Genomic DNA, 11,466 nt, shown 5'->3' with positions numbered 1-11,466 from the left:
TTGGAAAATGGCTGCAATGAAACAAAGAGTGAAAAATTTAAAGGGGTCTGAATACTTTCCGTACCCACTGTATATGCAAGTGCATCTTCAACATTTGTGCAGTCACTACAGCATGACTCTGTGTCTGACCGCACAAGTTAGGTCACTCAACTATCCTCATGACATTGTGTAGAAGCCTGACAAAGTTGGCTGCAGTAGGCTGTCTGGTTGTCTCGTATTAAAACACACTGATTTAGCTGACTGCAAGATCGGCACGCAGACACACACTCACTCAGACACACATACACATTAAAGTGCTTTCCTTGGTGAGGAAAGCAGCTTTAGGGAGTTTTAAACAGCAGGAGGTGAGCTGTCAGGGATTTCAAACCTTCAAAGTGTCAGAATGGGAAAGACTGTGTCTGCGTAGACACTAGAAGTGCCAGGCCAGCCTACAGGAGATGAATGTCTATGTTTGCATCAAACGAGAATGAGGTGGAAAGAAGCCTTCTGCCTGAAAAGACTATTCACCTCACCTGTCAAGTTGTGAATGCTACTTGGCAATGATTTTCTATACATCCTGAATTCTGACATCACCAACAACTACATAAAGCCAGGTCTAAGGAATGATACTTTCATTTATTCAACCAAAATAACAAATGTGTTTGCTCATTTTATTATGGCAACTTAGAATCATGCATGTGTACCATACATGCTACATGGTTAGGACATCAAAAAGTTATCCCAATGAGTCCGAAAGCCAATCCATCCATTATGATTTGTTATTCCGTTTTTTATTGATGATTCAAAGTCTTGTAGTTTTGTAATATGAATAGCTGCTGAGTCAGGTGGGAAGTGGAAAATTAATTGTAAATATGCAAATGTTTTCAGTATGAAAGCAGTGAAAGGCTTCAATACACCGAGAGGGAATTTAATGCATGTCTTGTTTAATTTCCAAATGCAACCACACAGTCACACACTTTTATGGCTCGTCAAATTATATGTGAAAATGTTTCTGACTACATCAATAAGCAGCCAAATCTCAAACCAAAAGAAAACAACATATCCTCATACCTCAACAACATTATAGGTAGATTTCCAAAGACTCCCAAAACACATAGGAACGTTCTACTGCCGGTGGTGGATTAATCATGTGACTATCCTATTTAAAGGTAATGGGTGCAGTTTTAAATGAGTCAAGTGAAACTACTAAAATCAGGACACAATGTGACGGCATGGACTAAAACTTGGTTAATTTCAAAATGACAGTTGACTTATGGTTTCACACGGTACACAAACCTTGGTCTCCTGAGTGAAAGTCCTGTGTTTGTTTGACCCATTCACAACGCCAGGTTACATTAAATTTCGAGCTCTTACATGTCACTTTACTTCCTCCTTTGCTCTCGCGATAATAACTATAGCCATGAGAGACTGATGCCTTTCAGTGAGTAAAGTTAGCGCCTATAGGGTCAGTACAGACATGTGACACAAAGACTTGTGGAAGAGATTAATCTTGATATTCATTGAGGAAGTGACTCAGGAAGCAGAGGATGAGAGCCTCAAGCGAACAGACACTGCAAATATCTCATGCCATAAAGCATTGACCAGTTATGTGACAAGCACTTATGAGCAGGATTAGAAAAGCAGATAAACCGCAAGAATTTCATTTGCGGTTAATGTTACAGCATGAAAAAGCTAATAGTAAGTCAATAAAGCCGTTCAATATCAATAGTCCACTCTCATGGTTTTTACTGCTTCAAAAGAACAAACCCTTGCAAAGGCAATTAACTGGCACAAAACATGTGTTAAACAGCACTCTGCTCTAACATGTGGCAAGTGTTTGAAAGTCCACAGTTAAGAACACATGAGAAGCTGATGTTGTTTTCCATGATGATTAGGATACAGACAGGAAACCATAAAAATATACAAATATCTCTACAGTCCAGAATGAATGCAGAAACAAGACATGATTGGTAAACTCACTCAGACTCACTGCATTCACTTTCACTAATTACATGAATGTTCAACCTAAATTGCACCATTCATATTTTAGGGCAGTGAATGGAATTTCAGCATGACTACAAGCCTAAAGAAAATTCTCATCTTTGGGTTCCAACCCCCGAGGAAATGTTCAGGGGCTTAGTGCTGACCGGTGGCTACTGAACGTTTGTAATAAAGAGGTTAAAAAGAAACAATATTAAATCCCAACCAGAACGGAACAAAGGTTTACTGCTATCTCCGATTTGTATTTAACCTGCTCTGAACTCCAACCACTGCCATCGTAATATTGGTGTCTCTGTCTCTAACCCTTTGTCTCCGCAACTCGCCTCACTGGGATGCACTAAACGCCACTGCCCAGTTTTAAGTACACATCTGTACAAGTCCTCTACATGTCAGTCATTCTAATGGTGCTTTTTAAGCACCAACCCTCTTTCAACTGTAACAAGTGAAATTAGGTTTTTCACTTGTTTCTGATCAAATTACACAAGCCAACATAACACATCACCGGACACTTCTCTAACTGAGCAATTGATAATTCATCTTTTTACTCTTACTGGTTATACTGGCACCCTTGACAGTATACCAGTGATTTCAGAATGTACAGTACAACTTGACTTTATGTTACAACTTGATGGCATTATCGGTAAACATGGTGTTCATTTTAGTGCCAGGTTAACAGTATGAAGATACATGTGTCAGTTTTATGAGTGGGCCCTCAAGCTTTATTGATTTCTTTATTTTTTAAAATATTTTCAGCAAAACACAATGTGAAGCAATTGTATTCCTTCACAAAACATGCAAACAACTAAAATAAAACAAAACAAAGCCGTCAAGCCTTTAAAAAAGTGGTGTGTGAACTAAAAACTGAAACTCTTTTTACTGAACACTGATCACAATAAGCTTTATTTAAAGTTTCCCTCCACACACAAAGAATGTTTTTCTTACGTTTATGTACCCTAAAATGGCTAACCTTGACGGCCCTGGGCCATATGAGTACCTGTTTTGGCTTGTGTCTGTCTCTTTCAGGTGATTTATTGGCTTCTCCCACGTCGTTGGGGCACTGGCCTGCTTTGAGTCTATTAACCTGGGTGATTCTGTGAGGTCTGGTGTCACTCTCCCTCTAGGCAGGCTGGTGCAATTTGATTTAATTTGATTTATTTTATTTATAAAAACAAACAAAAACATAAAAACAGTGTTATATGTTTCATGTTATATGTACAATTTATATATTATTATGTAAAAAAATTAAATCTTAGTATAAAACGATTTAAATTACATATAAAGCACAAACCCATATGAAAAATTCAGACAACTTAGGAGAAACAAATGTACTCTCCGTTTAGAATGGGAAGATGTTCCATATCTCTGACCCTCTGTATAATACACTAAACTGTGTTTGAGTCGTACGAGAGTAGGGAGGCCTAATAAGAAAGCTACTACGAGTTGAATACTGGTGAAATTCATTATTAAAAGAAAAATGATAACAAAAGTGCTGGGGAAATAACATTTTATAGAGCTATAAACAAATAAAGCAATTTGAAATTAATTCACTTGGTAAAAACTAAGATTACTTGCCTGAGCAAACAATGATTGGGAGGGGTGTCTACGATTTACACAAAATAATATTTTTAAAGCTTGTTTCTGTAGTCAAAAAATAGATTCCAGTTTAGTTGGGTGGGTGCTAGGCCAAGCAACATTACAGTAATTGATATATGGGTACAACATAGAATAATACAACATAATTGCAATTTTTTTATTAATCGGTTGCCAAGTTGTTCCTAGTATTCCAACTTCTTTGGATATTTTAATACTTATGGCACTAATGTGAGGTTCCCAGGATAAAGAATCATCTAGTATAACGCCGAGGAAACAAGCAGATCTACCATTATTATCAATATTATTATCATATTATCAATTTGAATTTTCATTGAAGATTTAAATGTATCAGACTTGATACCAAAAAATATATAACTTGTTTTTTTTTTATGTTGAGTGACAGTTTGTTGGACTTGAAACAAGTAGATAACTTGTCAAGTCCTCCCTAACTACATTTATTAAAATTTCAGGGTTTTCATGGGAGTAAAACACACTTGTATTGTCTTCAAATAATAATTTAGAAAGTTTATCTGAAATAATAGGGAGGTCATTAACATTTAATACAAATAACAAGGGACCCAAGATGGAACCCTGTGGTAAGCGGCACTGAAGGGGAAGGGGAGGGGATTCTGTACCACTATAGTTGACAGTTTGATATCGGTCTGAAAGTTAACTGTTGAACCAGAATAGTGAAATTGTTTTGTATACCGTAATGTGAAAGTTCATTTAATTGAACAAAATGATTACGGTATCAAATGCTTTTGAAAGATCAGAAAAAATACCTGCAGTATTTTCTTGTCTATCTTTTGGTCTTGGTCTAAGGAAAGATTAAAAATATAAAGAAGTGGTGTAATGATATCAGGGTAAATGACTTTTAATATCTTACTATCAATCACATTATGTCCTGGTGAACAGTCTTTTAAATTGATAATTGTATCTCTAATCTCATCCTCTGTAACAGATGTAAAGTTAAAATCTTCAGACGTTGGAAAATTCATGTATTCTAGTGGTCCAAAATGACTAGATGGAATTTTAGAAGCTAATATTGGACCTACGTCAGAAAAAAAAGGCATTACATCTTTTGGCAATTTGTTGCAGATCTGAGACAATAGAATCGTCAATCTTAAATTCATTTGGTAATTGCTTTTACAATGTTTTTTATTAAGAATACAATTGATGGTTCTCCACAAAGAAGATGCATTATTTTTATGTTGAACTAATTTCACATTCTAATAGTGGATTTTTGCTCCTCTTATGACGATATTTAATCTGTTGCTGTCAGGCTGGTGCAATGCCGGCACCCCAACTTCGTTTTGTGTTTGGTTTCCTTGTGTGTAGTTGAATCCTTTTTATGTTAAAGGTTAGGTGAGCATTTACTTTCCTATAGCATTCAACACACACAATACCATACTGATTACCGACATCACATACAGTAGTTTCATTTAGTTCAGTTGTCTTTAATAAAGTTACTTTTTTATTTAACTTGTGGTGGGGACATCCCTCTTTTGTTATGCTCTTAAACGAGTTGGATATAACACATTTTGTAAACCAATCGCTGTCTGATATGTGAAACACTTTTCAACAGGGCAACGATTTGGACACAACACAGGCAAAGAAAACTGAAACCTCCCGCACAGAGTGGCATAGACAGCCAAAAACTGTCAACGTAATCAACGTTTGTCAGTCACTGCCAGTTATAGAGCAAGCTTACAAGCTGACAAACAACATAAAAGATGCTAAATACACTTACCACACTAATATGTCCAAATGCATGCAGCACTTTTACTGGTTGCTAGAATGTAGTCACCAAACACGTTTCCACCAAGTGCAAGCACCAGCACAGTGGGCGGGGTGAGGCCAGATCAAGGTAGATGTGCTTTCACTCCACTTTTCAGACATTTTTTGGGACTTATTATGAGAGTAAACAAAGGTAAACAAAATATTGATCATAACAGAGTTATAACAGTTTTACATACTTTAAAATGTGACTGAAGTAGCACGTAACGTTTTGTTTATTTGGCTTGATAGTTGTTCATTCATCAGAGCTCCATAATAGAAACTATTGTCCTTGTTGAGTCTCATACTCAGCTCTACCATCAAGACTACGTTTTACCACCTCAACACTAAAACCAGAGGGCAACAATTCCTTTCACACTCAATAACTGAAATTGGGACACTGCAATATTTCCCTCCAGATTTGGTAAATGTAATGATCTCTTCTCTATTCTAGCTCACAGATTCGCCCAAAAACTGAAACACTTCCGCTTTAAAACAGAACCAAGTTATTTTGACGACTCACAATGATCCAGATCTCTCTCCATTGATCACCATAGGAAGAAAACCACACAATGACGTAGACAATTTAATGAAACTACATGGTAAACGCAAATTTTTCTGGCTTATTCTTTTAGGTTTTCCACATTTTTATCTGATTAGTTAAGATCTTTCATTCAGGTTCTTTATTTTTTTTGTATAGAAAACAGCATGGCAGTCAGTGAGATATACTCAAAGAAAAATAACATTTGGTTTGGTAAACAGATGGAGGTAAAATGCATTTAGGAATCCAAGCACAAACAAATCAATATAACTGTCTTGGAGAAAGGATCTGGTTTGGAGGATATTTTGAAAGAATATGTTTAAAGCCAATGTAGTAGATGTGGACATGTCTTTGTATTGTGTGTGTGTGTGTGTGTGTGTGTGTGTGTGTGTGTGTGTGTGTGTGTGTGCACGCGTGTTCATGCGTGTGTGTGTCTTACCCACGGTTAGCTGACCAGTCAGTTGTCCCTGATCATTCCTAGCGTTGACCGTCACATTTCTGTCCGACTGAAGAATCAATGGACTGTCCTACAGAGAGAGGAAGAGGGAGAAAGATGACCAAGACAGCAAGTTGTATATTTCTTACAGTCTCACAAACAAATCCACTCATGCTGATACACATTCAGTTGCCATAGCCCCACGGAGGTGCTCTCTGCTTTTTTTTTAATTCCCCTGTAGCCCCTACATTCCCTTGTAGCCCCTCACCCCTCTGAGCACCAGTCAGTACAACCTCAGCCTGTATCAACCTTCACAGTTCACACTTGACTCCCTTTCTTCTGCCTGTCTGAAATATTCTGCATTTAGTTTGCATAATCTATTCAAGACAGCATCCTGTCTGTGAGTGTCTTTGCTTGTTCTAGCTGTGTGTCTGTGTGTGTGTGCACAACAATTATCAACATAAATGAGCTGAATGCAACTGTGACCCTGACCTCTGCTCTCCACTTTAGAATCTGATTGAGCCACACACCGCACACAATGGGTTTCATTCAGTGGATGTGTGTTGCAATGAATGCTAACCCCATGGTTGCCATTTTTATACTAAGTTCCAAAATCAACCTCGATCTCTCTCTCTCTCTCTCTCTCTCTCTCTCTCTCTCTCTCTCTCTTTGTCCCCCACCTTCCTCCTAGTAAGCAAAACCATCCTACTCACAATCATAACCAACTTTCCTTTCCTTTCTCCTTCCCTCTTCCATCATAACTCTACACTTACATGATTTTCTATTTATTATCTTTCCCTTCACTTCTCTCCCTCTCTCTTCTAAATTGCTTATTTGTTTTTTGGCGGTGTGAAATAAATGGCTCACAGGTGACCAAATTTCTCTGTTGGTTTCCCCAAATTAATATTGCTGCATTCTGGTCTGAATTCCAAATGAGAATTGTGTTTAAAAATTGAAAAGTCGTTGATCCGTTGCAATTGAAAAATCCACTTTTTTTCCCCTGTTCCTTTCTCTTCACCCTCAATCTCCCTCTTTCACACCCTTTCTCTCTGTTTTGCTATTTGTTATGGACAAATATTCATTGTTAAGTGGTCTGCTTAGGCAAGTCGAGACCAAATTTATGATATGTCACACCTGTCTGTGCTCTATTTCGGGGCACTGAGGGACTCCAAGGGATGACTCGAGCTGATCACAAATATAAACTGCCGGACCAGCGTGAGGAACGCACAGAAAACACATATAAAGAGCACACACAACAAAAGCAGGGACAAACGGGTCTTCATGTGGGTATCATAAAGCATGCACACATCCACACATTCTTGATGTACACACACACACACACACACACACACACACACACACACTAACATCCAAATGAGTTCTCAGTTCCAAAGACGTACACATCGCAGCCTTGGTGCACACACAAACAGACATACACCACCAACTCTTACATTCAGGTGGCAAAGACGCCAAACAACAAATGGCTGCTCCACACGATTTATTTTGCATTGCCTCTCTCATCTGTGTCATAATACATGTGTGCGGGATGAATCTTTGGCAACGGGGCGTGTGGAAAGATATATTATCTTTCCAATCTGTTTAAAGCGATGGGTGCTCTGCAAAGCATGGCAGATGTAATGTGCTTTGAATCCTTCCAGTTCAATGGGCAGCGTGCATGAACAGAACTGATCCCATTCATTTAGTGTAGAAGCAGAACCATAGATGGAAAATCGTATTTGATTAAACACTAGTATGCAAACGCATGGAAATGAGGGCTGTAACTAATTGCTGCATATTAACCAATTGTCTATTTATAAATCCGCTGATTGAAGGCAAACAATATGACTGGTGGTGCTTAAGTGAAACCTAATGTAGCAGCAGGTAACAATAATGGCTTGTCCTCCTTAATGAGATATTGTCAAATCTACCTGAAAGTTATCAACTGTAATCACAGTAAAATCAATGCTACTAGGAAAAACTATGCCATACCTAAATTAAAAAAAGAAAAAGGCAACATAAATGCTTAAACTGAAATCTTTGAAATCTTTTATTTATGGAGAGAAACATCTATTATGAAACTAAATGGAAACAGAAAAGCTTAAATGGAAGTACTTAAATTGAAATCTCAAATAGAAAAAAAAGAACTAATTTTATTTTAGTATTTTCTCTTTATAATTTTCAATTTTATCTCCTGAATTTGACATTTGAAAAGTTGACAGCTAGGGCTAGTATTTCTAGCTCCACATCATACTGGAGTTTCTCGAGTCCGACGTCAACATCGGAGAAAATGTGCAATTTGCCATACATTTTTGTAAATCATTTCCATTGAGTGTGTGTCAAGTGTCAAGTCAAAATGAAAAGCCAAACATTAAATCAAAATTGAAAAGTTGAGTCTTAAAATGTCAAACGGCAATTTCCAAACATCCCAGAGATAAAATTGAAAATTATGAAGTGCAAAGACTATAACTTAAAATGATTTCTTTCTTTTTTCTCTTTTATTTGAGACTGTAATTTAACTATTTCCATTTAAGATTTTCTATTTTCCAATTTGAGTTTCATATTTGATGTTTCTCTCAATCAATAAAAGAATTCAAAGATTTCAGTTTAAGCATTTATGTTTCATTTTTCATTTTTAAATTTAATTATGGCATGATTATTCCTTGTAGCATAGTAAAAAAATAATTTTTAATTTGATCTTGCTTCGTTTTCTCTTTGGACTTTCAAATTGAATTATGAATACATATTTCCTCCATAGTGAACACTGGTTTTATATAAAAACCCTTGTGTACATTAACAATACATATTTATGAAAGCTGACTTGTAAAGAGATACTGCTTATATGCCTTTTCAGCTAGTTTTCTGCAACATTAAAAGTTTATTTCTCATCATGAAAGCTCTGATCTTCAGCAATGTTTGATGTTTTTACATTTTAATGTTAGTTTGATGTTCATCTTTTTGGAGTTATACTGCAAAGTTTTTTGCACTGAAGAATGGAACTTTATTCGTTTCATGTCTTAGGCATGAATCCGTCAGGTGATGCATAAATCATCTTTTACATTGTTTGATGCAAGAAATTCAATCAGTGATGGAATTATAGAACAGTCTGTGAAGTGTTTGTGTGTGTGTGTGTGTGTGTGTGTGTGTGGGCAAAGTTTCTAGTGTGTAATCTGGATGTGGCCAATTTGTAACAGGCTACCTCATAAGCCATAACATCCTCCAACATCACGCTCACATGATAATGTTGCATATGCCCACTGATTAAACAATACAATATGAAAGCGCCCTAAAGCATTGCCATATAAAACACATCCCACATTGTTGACATCAGCTAGCCTATTTTACTGTATATGCATTATAGTAATATAATTCAAGCAAAACGAAATATCCTCAGGCACACAGTGAGAAAATTAAAACAATCACATTGGTAGTTCAAATTGAAAGACAGTTTAACAATGAGAAACAGTGAAATAAATTCAAAACTATATTTGAATACTATTCAAAAATATTAACTTGGGGATATTTCTCAAGATATGTGATACATTAAGATTGGCTTTCCCAATTATCTCTCTCCTCTGCACAGCTCGCCATTCGTTAAATAGAGAAAATGACCGGAAAATTAAAAATCCTTGAATATGCTAAATGCAATCTGTGACAGCTGTTGTACTGGTAGCACCAGCGGAATAATATTATAAGAAATTGAAAATATGGTTTGGTATGCACATGTAACATTTACTCAAATGTAAAATATGTTATTTGTGATGTTTACTTTGTGCTCATTTCACTTCTCTGTTTACCTCCCTCTCCCACTCTCTGTGTTGTCCGTCTTACTAGACCGATTGGAAAACTGGGTTGGCCTTTCTGGCTCAGTACTAAACTGTTTTGAATCCTACTTAAAGAATAGGGATTACTTTGTGTCAATAGGTAATAATACATCTGAACATACAAATATGACGTGTGGAGTCCCCCAAGGCTCCATTCTAGGGCCTCTTCTGTTTAACATCTACATGCTTCCACTGGCTCAGAATATGGAAAACAACAAAATAAATTACCATAGTTATGCGGATGACACACAAATTTACATAACCTTATCGCCAGGGGACTATAGTCCACTACAAAAACTGACTAAGTGCATTGAACAAATTAACGACTGGATGTGCCAGAACTTTCTGAAATTAAATGAAGGAAAAACTGAGGTGGTTGTTTTTGGAGCAAAAGAGGAACGATTAAAAGTCTGCGCTCAGCTTCAAACAACAATGTTGAAAACAACAGTCAAAGCCGGAAATCTTGGTGTAGTCATGGACTCAGACCTGAATTTTAACAGCCACATTAAGACAATTACAAAGTCAGCCTCTTATCACCTTAAGAATATATCAAGGGTTAAAGGACTGGTGTGTCAACAGGATTTGGAAAAACTTGTCCATGCTTTCATCTTCAGTAGACTTGACTACTGTAACGTCTTTACAGGTCTCACTAAAAAATCCATCAGACAGCTGCAGCTGATTCAGAACGCTGCTGCTCGGGTCCTCACTAAGACCAAGAGACTGGATCACATCACTCCAGTTCTGAAGTCTTTACACTGGCTTCCTGTATCTCAAAGAATTGATTTCAAAGTACTTTTGCTAGTTTATAATTCACTCAATGGTTTTGGGACAAAATACATTTCTGCTCTGCTACTACACTACGAACCACCCAGACCTCTCAGGTCATCTCGGACAGGTCTACTTTCTGTCCCCAGAGTCAGAACTAAACAGGGTGAAGCAGCTTTCAGTTTCTATTCTCCTCATATCTGGAATAAACTCCCAGAAACCTGCAGAGCCGCTGCTACTCTCAGTTCTTTTAAATCAAGGCTGAAGACCTTTCTTTTTGATGTTGCCTTTTTTAAATTATGTTCTTTTAATGTTTAATTTCTTATGCTGCACTGTAACTTTTACTCTTGTGTTTTATGTGTCTTAATGTTTCTATTTTTAATTCACGTGTTTTATCTGTTTTTATTTTTAACTGTTTTTATTTTTTAACTAATTTTGTGTAAAGCACTTTGAATTGCCCTGTTGCTGAAATGTGCTATACAAATAAAGCTGCCTTGCCTTGCCTTGCCTTGTCCATCGGCACATGCATCATGCTCTCTCCTGTGAGCTGACAC

The 11,466-nt window shown here is 36.9% G+C and overlaps 1 protein-coding gene across 1 annotated transcript in view; it reads right to left on the bottom strand.

Annotated features, from left to right (window-relative positions):
* LOC117956729 (zeta-sarcoglycan) overlaps positions 1-11,466 on the bottom strand; it is a 332,748-nt gene that overhangs the window by 59,992 nt on the left and 261,290 nt on the right. The window contains exon 4 of the mRNA XM_034891961.1: positions 6,330-6,417. Coding sequence (XP_034747852.1) covers positions 6,330-6,417 — 88 coding nt within the window. The remainder of the gene's footprint in view (positions 1-6,329; positions 6,418-11,466) is intronic.

The sequence above is a fragment of the Etheostoma cragini genome, chromosome 2 (genome assembly GCF_013103735.1).
Source record: "Etheostoma cragini isolate CJK2018 chromosome 2, CSU_Ecrag_1.0, whole genome shotgun sequence".
NCBI lineage: Eukaryota > Metazoa > Chordata > Actinopteri > Perciformes > Percidae > Etheostoma > Etheostoma cragini.
Note: the sequence above shows the minus strand (reverse complement) of the source record. Positions and strands in the feature narration are given on the sequence as shown.